General features: G+C 43.5%; 1 protein-coding gene across 4 annotated transcripts in view; it reads left to right on the top strand.

The window, feature by feature from the left end:
- Nucleotides 1–16170, top strand: part of ZNF142 (zinc finger protein 142) — a 30278-nt gene extending 14108 nt beyond the window's left edge. For all 4 annotated transcript variants that reach the window (XM_066576038.1, XM_066576037.1, XM_066576036.1 and 1 more), the window contains exons 4-9: nt 997–1146; nt 5754–6563; nt 7108–7285; nt 8721–11802; nt 12069–12174; nt 15321–16170. In XM_066576038.1, the coding sequence (XP_066432135.1) occupies nt 997–1146; nt 5754–6563; nt 7108–7285; nt 8721–11802; nt 12069–12174; nt 15321–15787 (4793 nt within the window). In that variant the 3' untranslated portion in view covers nt 15788–16170. The remainder of the gene's footprint in view (nt 1–996; nt 1147–5753; nt 6564–7107; nt 7286–8720; nt 11803–12068; nt 12175–15320) is intronic.
- The last annotated feature ends 10698 nt before the right edge of the window (nt 16171–26868 follow it).

Here is a 26868-nt window from a genome sequence, read left to right as displayed (position 1 = left end):
TTGTAATCCGAGACTATACAAATTATATATCAGAATGTCCAAACAAATTGGGGAACCCATTCCTGTACTTAATTTTATATATTAATTAAAAAAATAATATTTTTCAACTTTTTGTACACATTACCCCAAATAGAACAAAAAAAAAACTGAAAAAAGAATTCAGTGGGGAAAAAAAAGATATTAAATAGCTACGTGCATGTAGCAGAGCTGTGTGTGTGACATGCATGTAGCAGAGCTGTGTGTGTGACATGCATGTAGCAGAGCTGTGTGTGTGACATGCATGTAGCAGAGCTGTGTGTGTGACATGCATGTAGCAGAGCTGTGTGTGTGTGTGTGTGTGAGAGACGCGCTTGTAGCAGAGCTGTGTGTGTGATGTGCATGTAGCAGAGCTGTGTGTGTGATGTGCATGTAGCAGAGCTGTGTGTGTGATGTGCATGTAGCAGAGCTGTGTGTGTGACGTGCATGTAGCAGAGCTGTGTGTGTGACGTGCATGTAGCAGAGCTGTGTGTGTGTGTGTGACGTGCATGTAGCAGAGCTGTGTGTGTGATGTGCATGTAGCAGAGCTGCCACCAGAAATACTGGTGCTGTAATTTCGTAATAATTACTGGTCTTTAATAAAGATGAGTTAGTCAGTGGCTGCATATTATGGCGGTCTCCTACGAGCATATAATTATAGCATATTAGGCAGACAGGTTTTGCGCACGTTTTATGCTGTACCAATATTTAATAGGAGGCCATGTTGCCACTCACACGAATTGCGTAAATTATCCCCGCAAGAAAAATCACAGCATGTTCTATCTTGGCGTGTATTATGCACTTATTCTATACCAAGACAATACATGGCGAATTCTGGATTATTAAGTTCAGGTTTATAGCATCATTGCGCCTTTGTACTTGCAGGTCAGTACCATAAGTCCAATACAGTATATTCATTACTTTTATTCTTACTGATCTCCCTCTCGTCTCTCACTAAATATACGACGCAATGTTTCTCAGATGTCGTCAATCACAATTCAGTATCGGTACTCAGATGCCGAAAACGCAGAAAAACGTCTCAGAAAGCAGAAACAGAAAATCCGGAGAGCAACAGCAATGGCGAAAATGATGGCGCTGCCAAGAGGAGTCTGCAGGATCCAAGACATCTAGGTACCTCCAAAAAGCTTCTTATTTCTATAAAGGGTATATAAATGTTATGTCCATCAATGCATCTGTCATGGAAAGCCTCTACAAGATCTCATTCGCACGGGCGTATTTTCTGTTTATATCCAGTCCGTATTTCTTACTGACTGAATGCGGACGGCGTGCCGACCCGTTAAACTACATTGGAGTTTTTAGACATGCAGTTCTCTTTTTTTTTTTTTGTTGTACTTAAAAGGCAGCAAACGCGTATTAACATCCATTTTTAATGGGGTTTTTTTCTTTTGTTTTGCGCACCCTGTTTACTGTGGCTTGTGACAAAACTGACATCATTTGGGCCTTCTTGCTTTTTTTTTTTTTTCACATGTTAAAAACTGATGACTGCAATGTGGACATAAAAACCGCACATACGCAACCAAAATGTATGTATTGTGCACATATACATGCAGTGAAAGCGGTGCTTTTCTTACAGACTGAATTGCATATACCGCTTTGAATGAGCCCTAAGGATATGTTCAAATGCGGAAGATCCGCTGCAGGTATTTTACTGCAAATTATGTGGATTGGACACAGAAGTGCTGTGGATTTGTTGTGGCTTTCACCTCCTCTTTTGAAGGGGTGAAATCACTATGAAAATCCACAGTGTAAATGCAATGGAAGCCTTTTGGAGGACCAATTTTCTTTTTCCACTTAAATGCATGTAGTTAGGGAGCCTTCACACGAGCGTGTTTATGTGCGTGCATACGCTGCACAAAAACATGCGTATATTACAACCACTGCATTCCCTATGGTGTGTTCACATGTCCGTGTTTTACAGGCGTGCGCCTGTAAAGATGGGACATGCGTGCATCATAGGGACTGCACGCATTGCCCTCAATGAAGCCGCGGCTGAGCCCCTACAGCAGGTGAGTATGGTGTGTTTTGTTTTTTTTTGTTTGTTTTTTACACTAGTTTGGCTTGTTTTTCAGGGTAGGGTTTATATTTAAAGCCCTGAAAAGCAATTAAGGGGTGCTGTCAGATGGATCCTCTACCGCAGCTGTCATCAGTTCTTTATTCCCTGCGGGGAATATTTATAATATTATATATATATATATATATATATATATATATATATATATATATATATATATATATATATATATATATATATTATAGTTTTTTGAGGTTTTTCTTCTTAAAAGAGATGATTTTTCAGGGAAGAGCTTATATTTAAATCTCTTCCCTGAAAATCACTTCAGGGATTCCGCAGACCAGCCGCGGCTCCATTTGAAGGCAATGCACGGACCTTGACACACGCGTGTTTTTGCGCGTACAGAGGTGCGCACCCATGTACGCACATGGTCGTGTGAAGCCACCCTTAGGGCTGACGGTCAATTTTGCAGTAGGTTTTAATCAAAGAATTTTGCACTATTTGTCTTCTGCAGCTTCTACATATCACTGCATAGGGACACTGCAGTCTAAGCCTCTACAACAGATCCTTCTGTGAGGCTTGGGTTAGTATCACACAGACAACAAATAGTATCACACCCGTTTACATACAAATATACAGCAGTGCTTTGGAAGGTGATATTGTTTTGTAACACTTTATTGCCCCATTTTTCTTCCACCTTTTTAAAGTGCATTCATATGAATCTATGCTATATGGGTCCGAAAAACTCAAAGCAACATTGCGCTCTTAACCCCTTCCCTCCCCATGATGTAAGGGTACGTCATGGGAGTGGAGTACTTCCCACAAAATGATGTACCCGTACGTCATAGGGATAGCGTGAGATCAGGACAGATCTCGCTCTATCCGGCAGCGGGAGCTGGCTGTCACTGATAGCCGGACTCCCGCTGCAACAGGTGCGACACCCCCCCCCCGCGCGCTGTTATCCCCTTCTCTGCCGCAATCTATCTAGATCACAGCATGGGAAGGGCTCATAGAGGGAGCGCACTCCCTCTGTGAGTTTGTCGGGCTTTCGCGATATAATCGCAGAGTGCCCGGCTGGTTGCCATGGCAACAGGACGCCGGTATCTGTATTGCCAGAGTCTGTGATCGTTGTATAAGCAATAAGGCATTGCAGGACAGAAGTCATGCAATGCTGTATCACAGCGATTATCACTGCTGTGTTTTAATAAAAATGTACAAAAATGAAAAATGTTAAAAAAAACCTTTAGGTGCTTTTTCTCATATTAGCATAAAAAGGTAAACGCTCGTCTCGCAAAAAATAAGCCCTCATAGAGCTCCGTACTTAAAATAAATAAGTTCCAGGACTTGGAATGCAGTGATTTAGAAAAAAAAGATTTCTACAAAAGGTTTTTTTTATTGCAGAAAAGTGGAGAAAAAAAAAAGAATTTGGTATCGTTGTAATCGTACCGGCCAGCAGAAAAAAATGTATTGTGTCATTTATGCTGCATGATTAACGCTGTAAAAAAATATATATGGCAAAATTTGATGCGTTTTCTCTGCTTGTTATCATAAAAATAATAATAAAAGTTTTACAATATAGTCTATGTACCCAAAAATGACACAATCAAAAACTACAGCTCGCCACGCAAAAACAAGCCCTTATATGGCCGCGTCGACGGAAAAGTAAAAAAGTTATGCATTTTCAAAAATGGAGATGAAAATCCGCCAAAAATCGTTGCGTCCTTAAGCCCAAAATAGGCCATGTCTTTAAGGGGTTAAACTCGCAATATCTGCTGTGAGTGCAATGCTTTTTGTGAGAAAAACGCATCCCATCTCTGCAGCATGCCATTTTTCACGTGAGTGTAAAATGCATGTTGTTTCAATTGGAAAAATAGAAAATATCGCATTCACATGAAGGTCGTATCTACACGTGAGTGCGCTGCAATTATTTAATTTTTTTTTTTTGCTGACATAGGAAATAGTTGATGATTCTGAAACAGAATTGCCCAATAATAGAGCAGGTGGAATTTTTCAGTCTCGGACCATCAGTCCAAGGGAGATATCGCTCATGGGGGTAAGCACATTGAAAGCAATTTGTTCTTTTCACATGCAATATCTGACCATATTGCAGTCAGTCAGATGTTGTATGTGAAAATTGTGTGAATGCACCCTTACACCTATGAGCTGGGGTTTAACCCCTTCCCGCTCCAGGATGTACAGTTACGTCCTGGAGCGTCAGGGTATGTATGAAGAGAGAGAGCGGTGCAACCTCTCTTCATACAGCGCTGGCATCAGCTGTTTATTACAGCTGACACCCGCAGGCAATAGCTGCAATTGGCCGCGTGGCCGATCGCAGCTATTAACCCTTTAAATGCCCCAAACTATGTACGCCCCCACCCCGCGTGAGATCGCCGGGAGCCGTACAGGTGTCATGGTAGCCGGGTCCTTCTGAAAGGCCCCAGGGCTGCCTTAGCAGACTGCCTATCAAGCCACCCCGTGAGGTGGCTTGATAGACTGCCTGTCAAATCACAGTAGGACGTAATGCTATAGCATTACATCATACTGCAGAAGTGATCAAAGCATCCCAAGTTGTGGTCCCCTAGGGGGACTTTAAAAAAAAAAAAGTGAAAATAAGATTGATAAACTTTTATTAATTGTAAGTTTAAATCAACCCCCTTTTGCCATAACTCTAATAAAAAATCTATATCATAAAGGAAAAATAAATTTTTGGTATCACCGCATCCATAAAAGTCTGATCTATCAAAGTAGCACATTATTTTACCCACACCGTGAACGTCGTGCCAGAAATGCACTTTCACTGAAATTCACTCTGTCTCCCCAAAAAATGCAACAAAAAGCGACCAAAAAGTGGTTGGTATTCAAAAATGGTACAAATGTAAACTACTAGACATCCCACAAAAAATGAGCCCTCGCACAACTATGTGAACGGAAAAATAAAAACGTTACTGCGCGCAGAAGATGAGTACTACAGAAAAAAAATGTTTTTGTTGCAGTTTGTGCACCGCAAAAACAAGGTGCACTGAAAGAGTTTGGAATGTCTTTTTTTTTTTTTCCATTTTACTCCACTTTAGAATTTTTTTAAAATTTTTCACTACATTATATGGTACATTAAATAGCACCATTGAAAAATGCTACTCGTCCCACAAAAACAAGCCTTCATACAGCGACGTCAATGGATAAATAAAGGAGTTACGATTTTTTTAACAGGGGAGGAAAAAACGAAAATGAAGTGGGGGTGGTGTCATTAAAGTGTTAAAGGAGTTGCCCCACTTCTAACTATTGCTAGGTCATGAATTGCAGATTGGCGAAAGTCCACCATATGCGACCCCCATGGATCAGCTGTTTTTCCTGGCTGGTGCCTTTTGTGTACTGAGATGTTTTGCTACAGGAAGCAGACAGCTTTCTACATTATGCAGTGACGCGGTTTGGTACTGCAGGCGAGTCCTACTGAAGTAAATGGGACTCGGCCTGCAATACCAATCCTTGTCACTGCCCAATGTATGGATCTGTCTGCTTCCTGTAGCAAAACCGCTCTGTGCACAAACACACTAATCAAGGAGGTCATTTATGGCAGACCCCCGCCAATCTGCTATTGATGACATATCTGAGGATAGTTAGAAGTGGGACAACCCCTCTAAGTATTACTATATACTGGAATAGAATTGAAATACACATTTCTATTTCTGACCTGTTCTTTTAAATGTAGGGAGTGTAGAGAATGGCAAGGAGCATCTGTACAAAACCCACATGTGCCCGGAGTGCAAGCGATGCTTTAAGAAAAGGACTCACTTAGCTGATCACCTCCATCTTCACTTTCCCGACCCGAACCTCCAGTGCCCAAACTGCCGCAAGTTCTTCACCAGCCGTAATAAGCTGAAGATCCACATGATGAGAGAAGCAGGCGAGAAAGTCCATAGCTGCCATCTGTGCGACTACAGCGCAGTGGAGAAGAATGCCCTGAATCGTCACATGGCAAGCATCCATGAAGGGGTATCAAACTTCTACTCTGACACCTACGCCTGTCCGGTGTGCCAGGAAACCTTTAAGCTCAGCCAAGCTTTGAAAGATCATATGAAGGGACACAAAACGGAGCAGAAGATGCGCTGCCTTCAGCAAGGTTGTGACCAAGCCTTGTCGGATCGTAAAGACTTCCTACGACACCTGAAAGAGTCTCATGGGATCCAGGCTGTAGAATGTCGCTACCACGCCTGCTCTCTACTCTTCAAGAGCCGCGAAGAGATGGAGGCCCATCGTAAGAACCACTATGCTTTCCACTGCCAGGACTGTGACTTTGTATGCTCCAACAAACACATTTTCCGCAAGCATAAGAAGTGTGGTCATCCAGGCAAAGAGGAGCTGGTGTGTCGCTTCTGCCCCTACAAGAGCTTTAACCCGGTAGAATATGCTGACCATGTGGGCAAGATGCATGCCAACGAGAAGATTCACCGCTGCGGAGACTGTGACTTTGCTACTGCACACAAGAGGGTCCTGATGCGTCATATGCTGCTACACACAGGTACAAAATAAAATTGAATACTGCATTTTAGTTGGTCTATAGAGGTGTACTGGAATACATTTTGCATTCTTCTTAGATCATATTTTCAGCCTTCAAGAGTTGATGTGTACTTATGTCAGCGCGGCTTTAGCTGCATAGCTTTACAGCTTCGCAACCACTGACTCCAACTATGTCTGCTTTTGTTCATACTCATACCCAGCACTGTGAATGTCAAGTGGGTGGTCCCAAGCACTTACTGTGAATGGGTGATGCTAGACTTATTGACAGTGAACTTTGCAAGTGGTCTTAATTTTTTTTTAAATGTACGATTTTGTGTATATAGCTCCTATGCAGATCTATGTGTCTCCATGGCAAGAGACTATAGAGTCTGTTTAGTTGTCTGATCCAGCAGCCATATTTCTCTTCCATTATCTTGAACATCTTAGTAACCTGAACAGTGGTGCATGACGTTGGGGACAGATAGATGTTCACATGACTGCAGAATCAGAGACAATCACTGGCCAAAGTGGCAGGAATTTAATATCGCTTTTGTTTCCTTTCTCAGGTGAAAAGCCTCACAAATGCAGCCAGTGTGATTTCATGTGCCGGGACATCAGTTATCTCTCTAAACACATGCTGACTCACTCCACGGACAAGAACTACATGTGCACAGAATGCGGGTACATCACTAAATGGAAACACTACCTGAACGTGCACATGCGCAAACACAGTGGCGACCTCAGGTGAGCGTTTTATAGCATCTGTGTATTCTATCATACAGGTAGGCAAGCTGTTGTGAAATTACACCTCTGCTACAGTATAGTGTGAACTGTCATCTGATAATGACTGAACAACACAGTAAAGGCCCATTTACACGTAACGATTATCGTTCAAAATTCGTTCAAACGTATGAATTTGAGCAAGAATGGTTCAGTGTAAATGCGAAAAAAAATCGCTTTATCGGTTCGCAGCTGTTTATCGCTGACTTTGTCAATGAAAAAAACATCTCTGGATTGCTGGCTTCTCATTGTATGTAAATGCTCCCAGATCAGCGCTTCACATGGAAGGGGAAGTGCTGAGCGAGAAGTCAGCGAGAACCCAGTGATCCAGCAAGAAGTCCTCCAGTCTAAATGCTCTGCACAAGCGCTGACTACCTTTAGCAGTGACCTCAGCGCTCATGCAGTTGTTTAAACGACTTTCGGTCCGTGTAATAGGGTCATAACAGCACTGAAAGTCTGTTTCCACCTTTTAAGCACAATTGACTTGTACACACTCCTACTGGTTAAATTGCTGTGTACATATATTATTTATCTTGTACTGATCCTAAGTTATATCCTGTATTATACTCCAGAGCTGCACTCGCTATTCTGCTGGTGGAGTCACTGTGTACATACATTACTTATCCTGTACTGATCCTGAGTTACATCCTGTATTATACTCCAGAGCTGTACTCCCTATTCTGCTGGTGGAGTCATTGTGTACATACATTACTTATCCTGTCCTGATCCTGAGTTACATCCTGTATTATACTCCAGAGCTGTACTCACTATTCTGCTGGTGGAGTCACTGTATACATACATTACCTATCTTGTACTGATCCTGAGTTACATCCTGTATTATACTCCAGCGCTGCATTCACTATTCTGCTGGTGGAGTCATTATGTACATACATTACTTATCCTGTACTGATCCTGAGTTACATCCTGTATTATACTCCAGAGCTGTACTCCCTATTCTGCTGGTGGAGTCAATGTGTACATACATTACATTGAAATGAATGGAAACTTGAACTGCAATACCAAGCTGAGCCACTGCATTGGGAATGAAGCTGACTGCTTTCAGCAGGATAGGCAATCAGTAGCGCATTCATTGATCCTTTAAGGCTCTGTTCACATTTCCATTACAAAGCTTCCATTAGAAGTGCCAGAAAAATAGCACTGCATGCTGCTTTTTCTTCTGGTAAAATGACTGAAACCTGACAGAACCTATTATAGCCAGTGGGTTCCATCGGGTGCCGGTGCTCTTTGTCATTTGACGAATCCAGACCTTTTTTCTTTTTTTTTTCCTCTTCCTGTGACGGAACAGGAAAATGAACAGAGTCTAAGTTAAGGATAATAGAAAACATGAGTTGTCTCCATTTTTCATTTCATTATTTCCAAATTGTGTTTGTTTGATCAGGTACCATTGCAACCAGTGTTCCTATCGCTGTCACCGTGCAGACCAGCTCAGCAGCCATAAGCTCCGGCACCAGGGGAAGACTCTCATCTGTGAAATGTGTGGATTTGGGTGCAAGCGTAAAACCGAGCTTCAGAAACACATGCAGTTGAAGCATTCTCAGTCCACTCAGATCACCATGTACCAATGCCAGCACTGCAGCTACCAGACAAAGTACAAGCAGACATTGCGCAACCATGAGAATGGCAAGCACACCAAACACCGAGAGTTTCGCTGTGCCCTTTGCTCCTTCCGTACATTCAGCAATACCAGTCTTTTCTTCCACAAGCGCAAGTCCCATGGGTATGTCCCTGGTGATCAAGACTGGCTAGAGAGGTATGCCAGCAAGCAACAGGAGAACAACAGTGTGGACTTGCTATTTCCTTACAAAGTAGAGGTGTCGGCCCCAATCAAACAACTTTCCCCTGCCGAAAAAGAAGCTCAGGACAGTAACCGTGTACAGAGTGAGGAAACTGTGAATGATCAGACCTCTGAATGCATGCAGGTTGATGTAGATGGAGGCATTTCAGTGGCAGATGAGTCTTTACTGGCAGCCATTACCCTGGAACCAGTTGAAACCTGTAGTATAGAAATGGAGGACTTTCCAGTGAGACTTGAGCTTTCTGAGTCTAGTGAACTCTTGACGAAAGAGTCTTCTGTAGAGACTTTAGTTGCTTGTGAAGATCCTCTACCTACCAGGAGTGAAATTCTCTGCTTTCCCGAGACGATGACCGTGGAGGACCATGGAAACTGCGGACAAGACTATGAAGAAGAAGCAGATCCGCACATGGGGGATGATCAGGAGAAGATCGAAAATGGAGTCTGTGTAACAGTGCAATACAACCAAGATTCAATCCTCTGCGAAATGAACGAGAAAGGGAACGAGCTACCTGTCCATGTAAACGCTAATCTAGAACTCCAGCCTGGAGACATCCCTGTAGAAATGCAGGAGTCCTGGGCAGATGTAGTGAAGGGTGGCGTCCAGTTGACTATAGTATGTGAGTCCAGTGAACTTAGTGAAAGCAACATCCAAGAGGTTGAAGCCACCACCGTCCCTTTGGATGAAGCAAATGATGAAAGCAATAAGCCGGAGTCCATCTTGAAAGCATTGAGAAAGCAGGACAAAGAGCAAGCGGAAACGCTAGTTTTGGAAGGGAGAGTCCAGATGCTCGTGGTCCAGTCCAATGCCCAGGTTTACAAATGTGAGAAGTGTTCTTACATCACTAAAAAGAAGGGAAGCATTGTCCAACACGCTAAGAGTGGTTGCTACTTGCGCAAATGTTCTCTGGTGTGTAAGGAGTGCGGAGCCAGCTTTAAACAACAGAGGGGACTCAATACTCACGTTCTTAAGAAGTGCCCAGTCAGGCTTAAGAAGAGAAGAGCTTGTCTTAAGACAACTGTGTCAGTAGAGGGAGCAAGTCCGCACATAGATAAGCTTTTAGCTGATGGTCCTGCAAACATAGGCGCTGTTGAGGAATCCTTAGAACCTGATGACCATTTATCCTCATGCCAGAGTTTAAACCAAAATGAATTTACGGACAATGTTTCGGAAATGATACTGGCTAATGAGGAAGCAAATGCAGTGGTATATGCATCTCCCTCAGATGACCACAGGAACCTGGCCTTAGTCAATGAGAAGTACCGAATTGAAGGCGGAAAGTTTCACTGTTTGTTCTGCTCCTACTCCTGCTCCAGAGAATGTACCATAAGCTGTCATGTCAACCAGAACTGCCGGGAGTTACGGAGGGTTCCTTGTCCAACTGGCCTACAATCTGAGGCAGGCTTGAGAAAACAACAAGAAAAGCTTAAAGAACTAGAGACCATTCAAGAAATGGGGCATGAGCTCGAGAGCTCTTTGGTTGAAGATCACCAAAAACCAGAACAAGTGGTCGGAGAAAATGTAGAAGCTGGCAAAAACTTGTGTGACTCAACCACGGTGCACCGAATTTCTTGTCCTTCTTGTGCCTTTACTTGCACCCAAGAACGAGCCATGAAAACCCACAAGAAAAAAGGTTGTTTAAAGCCGGGCGAGCTCCAGTGTCCCTTGTGCTCTTTTCGATGCATGTCCCCGGGCGCTTTAAAACGTCATCGAGAGCTGCACCAAAAATATTCTCAGAGTAAAGTACAGCTCCAGTGTAAGCAGTGCGACTTCACCTGCAAACAGCCACGTTGCATGAAGCAGCACGTACGAATTCGACACGAGGGGCTCAAACCTCACCGTTGTCAATATTGTGATTTCAGCACCACCAGACGTTACCGTCTCGAAGCCCATGAGTCTCTGCATACTGGAGTTGGTCGAATATCTTGCAGTTCTTGTAGTAGGACCTTTGGCACAAACTCTAAGCTGAGGCTACACCAAAGAAGAGTTCATGAGAAGACGCCTACTCACTTTTGCAAACTCTGTGATTATAGTGGCTATAGTCAAAATGACGTTGCACGGCACATGGGCAGTTGCCACAGTGGTGAGGCCATCTTCCCATGCACTGTTTGCCAGGCGAGTTTTAGTTCGGAGGCTGCATTAAAGCAGCATAGCCTGAGGAAACACCAAGAAAAAGCCACGCACGAATGTTCACAGTGCCAGTTCTCCTGCAACAGCCAGGCCACCCTACGATGCCACATTCAAAAACAACACCTCCAGCTGGAATGCATGATCTGCAAGGCAACATTCTCTCACAGGGAAGACATGGAAGAGCATCGGAAAACCCATTTTTCTCACCACTGCCAACAGTGCCAGTATGCTGCCAAAGACCGACAGCAGCTTATCAATCACTATGCAGAGGAGCATGAAAGCACATCATTGCCTGATGGAGAGGCCGATCAGGACCTCCTGAACTGTCCATTCTGCTCCTTCTCCTGTCGTCATCAACTGGTATACGACCATCACGTCAAGGGTCACGGGGCCACACATATTTACAAGTGCTCAGACTGTGAATATAGCACGCGTAACAAGCAGAAGATCACTTGGCATAGCCGGATTCACACAGGTGAAAAACCTTACAAGTGTCACCTCTGCACTTACGCCTGCGCAGACCCTTCACGTCTTAAAGTAAGTTATTTATGGTACAGCTTCTTTAACCAAAAGACAGGGGCAAGACTCATCACATTTTTTGAAAACCCCTTTCCATGTGTCCTATTCGGGCACATGAATATGAAAGTGGGTGAACCCTCTAGAAAATGGCCCAAAGTTCTGTAAGGGAAAGATCATTGCCAGGGGACATTTTTTTTACTTTTTCAAAGTGGACAACCCCTCTCAATAACAGACATCATACTGTCTTAACTAACTTTTTTGTTTTTCTTTTTAACTTTCTGTAGTACCACATGCGCATCCATAAAGACGAAAAGAACTACCTGTGCCCAGAGTGTGGCTACAAATGCAAATGGGTCAACCAGCTGAAATATCACATGACCAAACACACAGGTAAAGCAATGCCAAATGTTGGTGCATGGACTTTATGGAGCCCTTTGTGCAGAAAAGAAATCATTGGTGATCCAAGATCACAGCCGCCTTCCTTTCACATGTACAGTATCTACGACCTATCAGAAGATCATTCCAGCTCCATTTACCCTCCCAAGGATATGTACATATTGACACTTAATGATCCCAATTGATTCATTCTAAAAAATGAAGCAACTTGGCAATAGGCCTTTATTTAAAATGTCATATAAAATATCATTTTTGTCTCCAGCTCCTGTGAATACTTATGCAACTCTATGGTAACAGACTACAAACAAATTTGTAGTTCAGTTGACACACATTTTTTCTCTATTTCTTGCTAACCTCCCCAAAAGTTATGGTGTAGAGTACGGAAGCAAGCATTGGAAATGTAGACCTAACGATAGGAAATTTTTACTTAAACCCTTAAGGACCATGGTGTTTCGTTCCTAAAGGACTCTAAACACTTTTTTAGGGATTTTACCCATGAAATTTTGTTGGGTTTTGGATTACAAATAGCATACAGCAACAGTTTTGGTTAGCGTTGGTGGTGGGTCCATTTCTTTTGTTTTTATGTATTTATTTTTTTTATTCTGTATTTTTTTTTGTAACTTTTTTTTTTTGTAACTTTTTTTTTAAATCTATGTCCCCTGTGTCATATACGACCTCTGGGGGTCTTTCACGTCGTCTTTTTATATATTTTTTTATTTTGCACTTTCCCGCTGTAACTAGGGCATCTGTAGGAGCAGCATCCATGGGAGCCCCAGTTACAGGTGAAAACCTCACCCTGCAGTGACAGTCACTAAAAAGAGCTGATCTGGGTCTTATAGGACCCTTCAGCTCTGCTGTGACAGGGACACCCAGTGGTCATGTGATCGCTGGGTCAAATAGCCGAAGTAACCCTTCTGCTTTCTCTTTGCCCTACATAGCGCTTATTGGGTGCTATGTAGCCTGAAAAGGAGAAGGCAGAAGCAGTTAAAAACCACTTCTACCCTATCCTCCTGGTCCTTGCCTGACACTAACAGTCGAGGACTCAACCTGCTCCTGCTATACAGCAGAAGCTTTAAACCTGCACCGTACTTCTGCTATCAGCTGAGATTAAAGCCCAGGACCAAGCTTGGTCCTTAAAGGGTTAAATGATCACTTTTCAAACTGATCAACTTTTCAAGCAGCTTGTGCTTATATAATAGCCAGTGTTATAATTAGCAAAACTTTTATATTTACCTGGTAATGTTTTTGTGCTGAAAAATCTTTCTAAAGTGCTATCCACTGTCTGCTAGTTCTTGATTGACAGGTGGGGAGGCTAGAATGGCAGAGCGGAGAGATGAGTCAGCCTGCTTATTAAACTGTATACAGAGAAGAGTAAGGGAAAAGGTATTCACACACAGATAGCTGCAAGTAGAGCTAATGATGAGATCTGCTGCTGTTTTATGCATATAAACTCTGCTAAGACCTCTTTCACATGGCCGACAAACTCGCTCGATTTTGTAGCGTCGCTACAGTGCTACAAATCACATGTATGAGAAGCCCATGGTTTCCTATGGGTTCCTTCACACATGCGATGTTTTGTAACCTGCAACAACCCGACACAAAAACCTTGCATGTCCGGCGATATGCCTGCGACTCGCAAGGTTTTGTAGCCCATGTTTCCCTATGGAACCTCCCGGTTTTCATACGATGCAACTTTGACAGTACCAAATGCTAATGTCAAAGCTATAATCTAAGCCCTAACTGCACAGTAAAAAAATACACATACATCACCTGTCAGCCCGGCCGCATCTTCTCCCCGGGTCCTGGCACTGATTATGTATTATTGAGACAATAAAAAGTCAACGTTTGCATATGAGAGGGGAAATGCAGTGAAAATGATCTTTTGGGATGTCCTAGATTTGTCACAAAACGTGTCTGAAGAATTTATAGATGGTGTTTTCTGTAGAGTGCTATATAAATGGGCTCACGGCGTAAGGGACAGAGCTTTGTATATGATTGGTAAGCATTTTTTTTATGGTCCCCTCTACAGTCATTATTCTTTAGCGCACCCTAGAATAAAGCCCCTTAACAACTGCTGTAAAAAGACGTATCGGTGGTCATTAAAGGTGTTTTCCCTTATAGTCCATAATTGTCAGATCACTGGGGGTCTGACTATTAAAAGCTCCAGCAATTCAGGAACTGGTGCCCCCAAATGCCCCATGTGAATGCAGCTGCAATACTCATGCTCGACTGCCGCTCCATTAACTTGTATGGGGCAGACGGAGATGGAGCAGCCGTCGAACATGTGCATCACTGCTTCATTCACATGGGGTATTCGGGTACCCTTATTTGGGGGGGAAATGCATTCAATGACCACTGATGTGCCTTTTTGTGATAGTCATTAATGGTCCGTATTTTAGAGTGCTCTGTTTCATACAGCATTGAAGAATACCGGCTGTACTGGAAATCTAAAAAAAAAACCCGCACCAATCGTATTCAGAGCCTAACTAGTGCATGTCGTATATCAAAATAACCAGTGCATAATGGTGGGAAAAATACAATATTTAGTTTAAGTTGTTTACTTTACCTCATTGAAACAATTGGTTTGAGCAGGATTTTATTTTCTAAAATGCTGTAGAAGTAACTGATATTTGTAAAAAAAAAAAAAAAAAGAAAAGAAAAAAAGAATAACATTTAAGGCCAATTTGTCACGAAAAATATCACTTTAATGATTTAAAAAATAAAACCGTTATAGCTGCTTGCCCACTAAAATCTGAAAAACTGTCAGGTCATTAAGGCCTGAAGCAGCATGGATATTAAGGGGTTGAGATAAGAGTATTCAGACCCCTGCCGCTCATAGACATGGGAAACCAGAGGTCCATGTAAGGCCCATTTAGACACAACGATTATTGGTCAAAATTCGCTCAAAAGCCATCTTTTGAGCGATAATCGTTGCATCTAAATGTGCCCATCTTTCAGTTTTCTGTCGAACAACTGTTTTTAGTTCGGCTTGAAAACCCTTGTTTGGGCATTAGTACCAATTACCAGATTATGCAAAATGATCACTCAAAAGCCATCTTTTGAGTGATCATCTGTGTGTCTAAATGGGCCTTTACTCAGTTGATACAAATTAGGTTTCTATAATGTTTCTGTATTTCCAGGCCTGAAGCCATACCAGTGTGAAGAATGCGACTATTGCACCAACAGAGCGGATGCCCTCCGTGTTCACCGGGAAACCCGTCACCGAGACGTCCGCTCCTTCATCTGCGAACAGTGCGGCAAAGCATTTAAAACTCGCTTCCTGCTCAAAACTCATTTGAAAAAACACAGCGAGGAGAAACCTTACGTCTGCAACGTGTGTCAGCGAGGCTTCCGCTGGCCTGCCGGCCTACGCCATCACTACCTCACCCACACCAACCAGCAGCCTTTCTTCTGCCAGTATTGCTCATACCGTGCGAAGCAAAAGTTCCAGGTGGTTAAACATATACAGCGGCATCACCCCAATAATCCAGACCTGGCAAAGGGTGTAGGGAAGGAGCCATATTTATTCTCTGTCCAGGGACATGATGCGACATTTCAGCAGACTCCAGAATGTGATGGAGAGATGGGAGCAGGAGCCGAACATTAACCCGGACTGCGTATTCTCTGATTATCCGGAGCTTCCACACCATCGTTACTTATCAAGAACACTTTCTTGCTCTGCATTGTTCCGTTCTTAATTAGTCCATCTCCAAATTCAGTTTCTTTTAAATGTGCAGAGGTGTCTTCAGAATCAAGTAGCGCCAGGTTGCAGTTGCCCACAGCATGCACAGACCACAGAGCATGCCCACAACATCCTCCTATAGAAGTCAATGAATTATCTCCAGACACCAGTTACTTATATCAAAGTCGCTGCTGCAAAGTAACTCTCTAAACTGTTGTTTAAGGATGGACACGCAGCCCCGGCAGGATGGCTGCTTCCATAAACGTGTAGACAAAACAATAACAGAATAAAAACATATTAGAAAAACATTATGTTTTATTATGTGGTTTTAATTAATAAAATCTGTGTGATCAATTTCACTTAAAGGGTTTTTTTCACTAATGACATTTCCGCTCTATCCACAGGATAGGAGATCAATGCCAGATTACTTGGGGGTCTGAATACGGGAACCCTTAGTAATCCAAGCAGCACACGCTGGGTTTCACATGTGAACATGCATGACCACCGCACCAGTCACTTCTATAAGACAGGGGGAGATCGATGCGCTCAGCAATCTCTCTCCATCCCGTAGAAGTGAATGGAGCGGTGGTCCAGTTTGTGCACCACCAGTTCATTTACATGTGGAACTCTGGGTGTGTATATGTTGGGATTGCTGGGGTCACAGAGGTCAGACCCTCAGCAATTGGACATTCTGTGGATAATGGATATATGTCATTTGTGGGAAAACCCCTTTAATTGCTTTAACCGTTTCCAATCCAATGTCGGGCCTGCGCAGAAGACCTGTGCGGCGCGAGCACGCCGGAGTGGCCCCATTCGACGGGACAGAGAGGCAGACTGCGCAATCGCGTCTAATCGAGGCAGAAGAAGGCTTTGGTCGGCGCCATGGAGATGGGGACGCCAACACCGGGGGGGGGGGGGGGGGGTAAGTATATAACTTCTGTATGGCCAATATTTAATGCACGATGTATATTACAAAGTGCATTTATATGGCCATACAGAAGTGTTTAACTGCACTTGCTTTTGCGGGACAACACCTTTAAGGAAAATAGCTGTATAACTCCATAACAGCACAGGTGTATGAGCGATCGCTGTTGTCAAACCAACCTGATCAGCTTCTACGAGGAGGTAAGTTTTAGACTTGTCCGGGGAGAGTCATTGGATCTTGTGTATCTGAACTTTTCTAAAGTGTTTGATACTGTGCCGCATGAAAGGTTGATATATAAAAGGAGAATGCTTGGTCTGGGCAAGAATGTGGGTAAGTAGGTAAGTAACTGGTCAGTGATAGAAAGCAGAGGATGGTTAAATTGGGTCACTGTTACTAGGGGAGAACCAAAGGAAGCAGTATTGGGCCCTATTCTTTTTAATCAAACTACTAACGACCACTTGTCAGTGAGTATGTATGTGAAGGCGTCACCAGGGGCCGGAGCATGAGAAGCAATCAAAGGTCCTACAACATATATAAAACACAGGGCCTGGCCGATAGAAGAACAGCACAGTTAGGGCTCTTGAAAAGAGGAGGACAAAAATAAACAAAATGAGAATACAACTAAGCTGTTATTCTCTCAGACACAACTCAGCAGTCTTGACAGAAGACACCAACCTACCACCACCATAAACATCCAGTGGGCTGAAGGACCTGTGGTGATGTCACTGCTGTGGGAGGAGCCATTCTGCAGTTTGGTAGAAAGTACTGTATGTGGGTTCTTCTCATGCTCCCCCACCTGGTGACGTCATCGCAGAAGGACCTGTGGTGTCGTCACTGCTGTGGGAGGAGTCAAGCTGTGTTTGTCTTGTGTGGGAATCAAGATGGATGTAGTAGAACTGTGTGTGTGTGATGTGTGGGGATCATAATGGATGTACCATGTAGAAGAGCTGTGTGTGTAATGTATGGGGTCAGGATGGATGTAGTAGAACTGTGTGCGATGTGTGGGGATCATAATGGATGTACCATGTAGCACAGCTTGGTACTATTATTTCCTAATAATTACTAGTATATTTAGTAATGACCTGATAGAAGGATTTTTCAGTAAAATTTCAATATTTGCAGATGACAAAACGATGTAAAGAAATTAACACGAGATTGCAAGAGGATCTGGATAAGTTTGGGGCAGAAAAGTGGCAAATGAGGTTTAATAGTGATGAATGTAAGGTTATGCACATGGGCAGAAAAAAACATGTCACTAAATGGGAAACCACTGGGTAACACTGACATGGAAAAGGACTTGGGGATTTTAGTTAACTGTAAGCTTAACTGGAGCAACCAGTGTCAGGCAGTTGCTGCCAAAGCAAATAGGATCATGAGGGGCATCAGTAGAGGTCTAGGGGCACATGAGGAGAACATTGTTCTTCCTCTTTATACATGGAATATTGTGGACAGTTTTGGGCACCGATACTCAAATAGGACATATCCGAGCTTAAGCGGGTACAAAGGCAGGCAACTAAAGTAATAAACGGAATGGGTGTACTACAGTAGCCAGAGAGGTTATCAAAATTGGGGTTACTTAGTTTAGAAAAGACGGCTGAGGGGCGACCCAATAACTATGTATAAATATATCAGGGAACAATACAGAGATCTCTCCCATCATCTATTTATACCCAGGACCGTGACTGTAACAAGGGGGCGCCCTCTACGTCTAGAGGAAAGAGGGTTTCTATACCAACACAGAAGCGGGTTCTTTATTGTAAGAGCAGCAAGACTATGGAACTCTCTTCCTGAGGATGTGGTGATGGAAAATTCGATAAACGAGAACAAGAGGGACCTGTATGCATATTCAATCTTAGCACGTTTCTCGTATCATATCGCCCATTTTTAAAGATAGAGACGCAAAACGCATCACACAGCGTGCGAGATGCACGCGAGTATAATGCGAGGTTTCCCTTTAAAAACAATGAGAAACACTTGCCAATCCTGAAGGCCGTGCCGGCAGATCACAACCTCGCAGAAGTGATGGAAGGCGTTTTTGATACATAAACACCTAGCATCTGTGGGGACTAGAGATGAGCAAACCTACTCGGCCATGCCCCTTTTTCGCCCGAGCGGCGCGATTTTCGAGTACTTCCGTACTCGGGCGAAAAGATTCGGGGGGTGCCGTGGGTGAGTGGGGGGTTGCAGCGGGGAGAGGGAGAGAGGCCTCCCGGCACCCCCCGAATCTTTTCACCCGAGTACTGAAGTACTCGAAAATCGCGGTGCTCGATCGAGTAATTACTCAAAACGAGTACGTTCGCTCATCTCTAGTGGGGACATCACACGTTTACGAGACCGATATCATGCTTGCCTGTGTGTAGAAAGCCTGAGTGTGTTTTCGCAGAGTGGGTTCTGTGCCTTTTTTTTTTTTTTTTTGGAGCCAACGGCAGAAGTGTATCCAGCAGGCAATGCAAATGTCCTAGCAACTGATTTTATTTGGATGGCAAATCTAGTGCAGCGTCCGAGGAGCGGGCCCCAGGCTAGAAGACGGTGGGGATTGGATGTAGGCCTTGTCCCAGTGGCTCTACTGTCTCCCACCAAAGGGTAACCAGGGACACGTCCAACGGGCCATAGGCAGGCTATTAAAGTTAGGTTAACCTGGGAAGGGTTTACTTTAGTCTACTCTTGTCACGGGTGACACCACCGTTCCTTCCTCCGCGGTGATCTCTCGGTGAATGAATAAAGAGTCCACACACGGTGAAGTTTTAAAGGTGGAACCAGGAACGATGGGTAAAGCCATTTACTGGGAACACAACTTGTGACTATTTCAATAAAGTCCACACTTAACATCCACTGGCAGAAAGGTAGTGCAGGAGAACACCTGATATGACAGTGAGGAAACACAGGAGAACAAAGTGACTTACACAGGCCTAGTTGTTTGTGGTTCTCTGGTCTGGACACTTTCTCATGAACACCTTGACGACTCTCTATCGATACACACTCACGGAGTAGTAGATTTGCACTCCACACTGCACAGCGGGAAGTCTCACTTCTTGTGGCTTGTCACACTTCTGGCTCTCCATACAGGGAAGAAGAAGGGGGTTCACAGCACCAGTAGTCTATCCGCTTGGCCACCATAACCTCTACACACAGACTAAAGGTTTATGGGTGCAGGCCAGCTTCTGTCAGGATGGACAGATGAATAGAACCAGCCAAGACAAACTCTAACAGCCACTCGCCCACTCATGCACCTTGCAACCACATACATAAAACAAGGTCACATGACAGACAAATTGATACTTTTCCAGACATAACCCAGACTAAAACCCATTCAGTGCTGCGGCTATGCAATACAGATCATATTCACTCACATGGAACACATTGACAATACACATAAGCACAAGACTACATAGATCACTCAGAAACATTGAGACGCTTCCATTGATTGACTTCTGTACACCACACTAGTACTTTTCTACGCTCATTAATTTTAAAGGGCCTGTCCCCGAAACACAGGATAAGGAGATAACTTGATAATTGCTGGATCCCCACCTGATCCAGAGGACGTGCGTCAAGGAACAAACAGAGCAATGGTCATACTGTGAGGGTATATGTATATATTGCCATATGTTTTTTATGCTTTTATACCTGTATGCAAGTTCTATTCAAAGTTAAAATGAGAAAAACTTATATGTCGCCTTACATCAGATATTCCAAAAGTTTGCAAGGCCGAGAGAGATGTGTCCAGAAATTCAGAGATGATACAGAACCGAACACTAAGGCCGTGTACTTGGCTGTTTTCCCAGAAGCGCCATATCTAGATAACGACTGTTCAACTACGTATATAACTTTCACTGTCTCAGGCCGGAAATCCGGACTTTACATATATGGTTATGCGGTGAATTTGAGCCAATGAGCCCATCACCCATTCCTAGTGATGAGACCAAAGGGTATAAGATCCCATGTAATCTGTAATAAAGTGCGCAGTCATGTCCCCGTGTGAGGAACTATACCAGACCTCCGTGTGTGGTGTCTCTTCTTTACCGCCGGCAGCGGGGCATTGGGGTGGGCCTGATTGGTGCTGTACGCAGAAATTACCCTGACAAATGGCGCCCAAAGGTGGGGCGGTAAAACCGGAGCCGTGCAGCGCAGTCCACCCGGATCCACGCCACGGGGAAGCCGTCCTGCTGCAAACCGAGCCTGATCAACTCACAGAACTCCAGGTAAGACCGGCATATATTTATGTTGTTTTACACTGAGAGTCTTGCAGCAGGAGGGACTGTGTTTTGTGACCGGACGGGTTGGGTTAAGAGTTCTACACGGTAGCTCGTGTGGGCTTCGGGTTTGCCGTCACGGACCACTGACCGTGATATGCGCACCAATCGCTCACCCAGGAACTAGTCTGTAGTCTATTTGTACTTTGAAGTCCGTAGCGTTTTAACAATAGTGGAGATCGTTTGTTATATCTGCAGAATTTTTTTTTCTTTTTCTTTTCATTTGGTCTGACAGACGAAGGAACCCTCGGTTTTAGTTTAGTTAGTTGTTGATGGTTTAGCAGAGAGGGATGCACTCTGTGAGATAGGTCCCATAGAAGAAGAGACCCTCGGTTTTAGTTTAGTTAGTTGTTGATGGTTTAGCTGAGGAGAGGGATGCACTCTATGGGACTGGTTCCATAGAAGAAGATGCCTTCGGTTGTTTTGCCATATATAAGGGGCTGACAATTCGGGTCAGAAGGATGCACTCTATGGAGCGTGTTATTATTATTATTGTTGTTGTTCTAATATGCGTAAGACCTTATTAAAGAAGACGGAGCCCTTTATGGGCCGCCGCCGTGCGGATCAATTGATGGAGGGGAGACAGTAGGAGAGACAAGGGTCCCAATCTGTAAAATGTAAGAAAACTTATGAAAATGTGTGACATCGACCCGCACGGTAGATTACAGTATGGTGACTGGGAGGAGGTCCTTAGGACCAAGAAGGGCGCCTTGAAAGACCAAGGGTTGCTAGAAAGTGCTGAAGTGAGGAGGAGACAGACAGTCAGAGAAAGTTAAGTATGTACACATTATTTGTTTAAGAAAGTACCCGTAAGTGAAATGTTGGAAAGTACAGTAAGTGATCTGGAGGGTGTCGGGAGAGTGTCTATTGAAGGTTACATTGGCAGTTAGGTAGGGAGAGAAGTATGGGAAACAAGCAAAGTCGAGAGGAAAGTTACAAAGCATGTGATTTGTTGGCAGAGAGAGAGAAGAAAAGGTGTATAATACTAGATAGATAATAGATATAGATGTATGTGTATGTGTGTGTATATATATATATATATATATATGTGCAAATGGTTAACTGAGCTTGCTTTTAGAGGAGAAGGATTGTTTACTTGAAGCTGCAGTCTGTGTAGCTTTTCAAGGTCAAGAAGATAACAGCGAGAGAGAATGCAATACTAACCCTGGAAAGTAGCCTTGCTCGCTGTAATGGAATGAATTTATACTGTCTTAAGAAGGCAGGAAATATAGCAATTTCTAAGGTATATTCTTACTGGGTTCTGAGGTCACAAATGGACACGTCTTGGTCTCTTTCACACAGGTGTAAGCTGTCAGAAGGTCCCAGCATATGTGTTATTTATGAGTTCAAATGTAGGGAATAGTTAAACTAAAACAACTCTGTTCAGTTGGTTTTGCATATTCGTAGAGAGATAACAGTTATTTTGCAAAGATGGGGGCTTTCAGATTTCACTCTAAGCTCAGGGTCACAGATTCTAAAATACTTCAGTGTTTAATATAGCATATAATAGCTTCAGTAAATAAGAAATATAGAATGTCTCAGTCACTCAGCAAATTTTTTTCACATAATTTGTCAAAAATAGCGCTCATTCACAATCTCATCTCAATAGAATCATGTACTTTATAACATTATAGCACTCACCTCAATGTTTTTCAACTGATGAATGTTTGTTTGTCAAACTTTTTTTTTGTCTGTGCATCTGTATGTACTGGTACACCTTCAATGGGGGGTGACGGGGCAGACTTGAGCGCATGGATGGATGAGAGTTAATGCCCAGTGTTCAGGCTGTGATGAATGTAAAATGTGTGATGCAGATATTGACTGGGGATAATAGTCGTCCCCCCCCCCCCCCCCCCTTGCATAAGACTTTACTTGGTTGTGATGTGGACGTGCAGACTGTAAAGCTTAAATGAAGTTGTGAAAAAAGAAGCAAGCAGCCAGTATCGAAGGGGTGGAGCTAGATGATGTAAAGGACGTAATGTTTCATCCCTCTTGTCCACAAAGGAGGGGTCTGAGAATCTTGAGCAGTTAGTAAAAGTTTTATTTTTTAAATTTTTTTTCCTCTCTCAAATTTGATAAGACATTGCAGGCAGGATCAGATTAATAATGAATTTGCTTAAAGGATATCACATTTCCAATATTAATAGATGTTTGTAGATTATTCTGCCCCGATGTAACTCATGTCTCTGTTATTGGTGCTAACATCTTACAAGCCTTATCTGCATCCATCAAATCTTTTTACAATGTTATACTACCTTGAACTCGGTTACTCTTCTTACAATTGAGTACCCTGGTTCAAAGGGGGGGAGGAGAAGGCATAGGTGATCTAGGTATTGCAAATCAGCCATTTTTAAATTTTTTTGCAACAAGATTCTGATCTTTTTGAAATAGAATATCAGCATGATTGTCTAGCATTGATGCAACAAGAAAATTTAAGTTTTAAAAAGTTACTGAAAGCCCTTGTTAACAATGCATATTTTGAGTTGTTTTTTATAGATGGTCCCAGGGGTGATTGACGACTCCACACTGGACATGCAGTGCTCACACAACAAGATGTCCTAAAAGCAGAATGCCTCCGCATGTCTCAGGACAAGAAGCGGAATTGCAGGCCCTCACTGAAGCGTGTAGAGTGGCAAAAGGTAAGACGGCAAACGTTTACACTGACTCCCGGTATGCATTTGGCATAGCTCATGATTACGGCCCAACATGGAAAGCCAGACAGTTTTTTACCTCAGAAGGACAGCCAATTAAGAATGGTGCAGCGGTGCAGAGTCTTACGGAGGCCCTACTTCTACCTAACAAAGTGGAGAGCTCAGACCAATTCCTACACCGGAGAAACAAGAGGCAATGCCATCACAGACCACACAGCAAAGGCAGCGGCCCTCAAGCCGTGGAAGAAAAGAAGAATTTAACAATAACTTTGGACTTTGACAAAAACTTGGACTTTGACAAAAACTTGGACTTTGATAAAAACTTTGGACTTTGATATGCTAAAGACTTTACAGTTACAAGCCAGCAAGGAAGAAAAGGAAAAATGGACTAAAAAGGGACGGCATATGGGGAACAGTCAACAGCACTTGCCTACCACGGTCCCTGTGCCCCATGATGGCCCAGCTGATGCAAGGAAAGACGCACCTCTCAAAGCAGAAATGATGTCGACGCTTGAACAAGGACGGGTGGCTTCTGGGTTTTCTGTAGCTGCTGCATCATTTGTCCAATTTTGCATGATCTTTGCCGTAAGCAACAGGGCAGAAGTAAAATTTGCCACATAACACTTGCCTAGGCCACTCTACCCATTTCAGGGATTGCCAATTGGCTACATTCAGCTCCCACTTGTTGGGAAGTATGAATATATGCTTGTTGTTGTTGATTTCTTTTCAGGTTGGAGAGACCTACCCTGTTACCAAAGTAGATAAGCAGGTAACCGCACAGAAGCTCATGAACGAGGTAATCTGCAGATACGGGGTACCGGAAGCAATTGAGTCTAACAAAGGTACACACTTCACAAGTGAAATAATACAACACATCATGTCTGCTTTGGGTATATCCCAGGCTTTTCACACACCCTACCATCCGCAGAGTAGTGGGAAAAAAGATACAAAAGACAATAGAGGAAATGGGCAAATTTTGAATTGAGTGTCTTCCATTAGTTTTTCTTTTTCTCCCGAGGATACATGTCACAGTAGCTGAGTTTGGGGAATGATTTTCTTGTTAATTTTGTCATAGGCCTCTCCAAGGAATTGTCAATAATGCATTCTGCAGTCTCTGCTTTTCTCCCAGGTCCTACAGATGAGTGTCACAATCTGAAACCAGGTGACAGGGTCTATGTGAAAAAGTTTGAGAGAGAAACCCGGTTTAAAGGTCCTTACTAGATGTTGCTTACCACCCCAACTGCAGTCAAGCTCGAAGGAAAGCCACCTTGGATCCACACTTCGCACTGAAAAAACTCATGATCCTGCATATCCTTTACAGGCTATGGGCAGGGTTGGGGACCTGGGCGGAAGTGGATGTCACAGTGACATTGTTGTACAATTCCTCTAACACACACCTTTGACTACTGTACACTAGCCCCTTGTTTCAGGGATCAGAACAAATTAATACAATCAAATGTGCAATATGAAGACTACACTGAGGGTGAGAATCCAACACTGCATCGTGCTAAGAGAGAAGTTGACACTCCAGGTGGTAACTTTGATCCACATATATACATAGATGCAATAGGAGTGCCAAGGGGGGTGCCAGATGAATTTAATTCTAGAGATCAGGTTAAAGCAGGTTTTGAGTCCTTATTTGCTATTGTCACTGTTAATAATAATGTAGATTGGATGAATTATATCTATTACAATCAGCAGAGGTTTGTAAACTACACCAGAGATGCTTTACAAGGGTTAGCTGACCAGTTAGGGCCTACTGCATCCATGGAGTTCCAAAATAGAGTGGCCTGGATATGATTTTAGCAGAAAGAGGGTGGGGTATGTAACTTCATGTACGTGTATTATCCTTTTGATCAAAAAGAGTATGAGTAAGGGACTGGACAATGTGACACCAACGTTTCCCTTGTTTGAAAAAGATGAAGAGTCAGTTCCAATAATGCCAACCACGTACGTTACCAGAAGAATGGAGAGATGGACTAGTACTGTGTCTTCCCCGGTCTCATAAGATGGACTGTCAGTGGACTTCCCATTTGCCTAGGGATAGTGCAGAAAACCTTAGGTTCGAGCGAGGGCACACTCTGCGGGGTGTTAACTTGTACAGATAGAGGGTATGGATGCCCGGAAAAAAGCCCAGGGAATCCATGGCCTCCTTCTGAGGTGAGGTAGGGATCCCCCTCCTAGGAGTAGGGACTTACGGGCAGTGGGAAAAATCTGACACAAGGGAGAGGCGACCGAGGAAGAGTGCAAGGCCTGGTGCTTGATCTCCATATAAGTTTTTAGGGGGGTTTGTGAGGGTATATGTATATATTGCCATATGTTTTTTATGCTTTTATACCTGTATGCAAGTTCTATTCAAAGTTAAAATGAGAAAAACTTATATGTCGCCTTACATCAGATATTCCAAAAGTTTGCAAGGCCGAGAGAGATGTGTCCAGAAATTCAGAGATGATACAGAACCGAACACGAAGGCCGTGTACTTGGCTGTTTTCCCAGAAGCGCCATATCTAGATATCGACTGTTCAACTACGTATATAACTTTCACTGTCTCAGGCCGGAAATCCGGACTTTACATATATGGTTATGCGGTGAATTTGAGCCAATGAGCCCATCACCCATTCCTAGTGATGAGACCAAAGGGTATAAGATCCCATGTAATCTGTAATAAAGTGCGCAGTCATGTCCCCGTGTGAGGAACTATACCAGACCTCCGTGTGTGGTGTCTCTTCTTTACCGCCGGCAGCGGGGCATTAGGGTGGGCCTGATTGGTGCTGTACGCAGAAATTACCCTGACAATACAATCCTGCTGCCACTCCATTGATTTCAAAGGGTGGGTTGGGGATAGCAGAGTTTAAGTATTCGGCTATCTCTAGCAGTCTCATTCACTTTAATGGAGTTGAGCTGCAATACAGAACACAATCTATCAACAGGTGTATAGTTTTTTCTGAAAGAAAAGCAGTCCCGACAACCACGATAATCCAACCTGCAGGATTGGGTAGCGTCTGCCTTTATTGTGAATAGATCTGGCACATGAGGTACCTACAGTAAAAAACTCCCCCTGTGATTATTGGGAGAAGTGGCTCCTGAACAGGTGTTGTCTTAAAGGGGTATTTTGGGACTTTTAAAAACTTTTTCTATTCGTGACAGGCAGGGAACCCACCACTTGGATCCCCGCAG

Source organism: Eleutherodactylus coqui, chromosome 8 (assembly GCF_035609145.1).
Source record: "Eleutherodactylus coqui strain aEleCoq1 chromosome 8, aEleCoq1.hap1, whole genome shotgun sequence".
NCBI lineage: Eukaryota > Metazoa > Chordata > Amphibia > Anura > Eleutherodactylidae > Eleutherodactylus > Eleutherodactylus coqui.
This window is presented reverse-complemented; position numbering and strand designations above follow the sequence as displayed.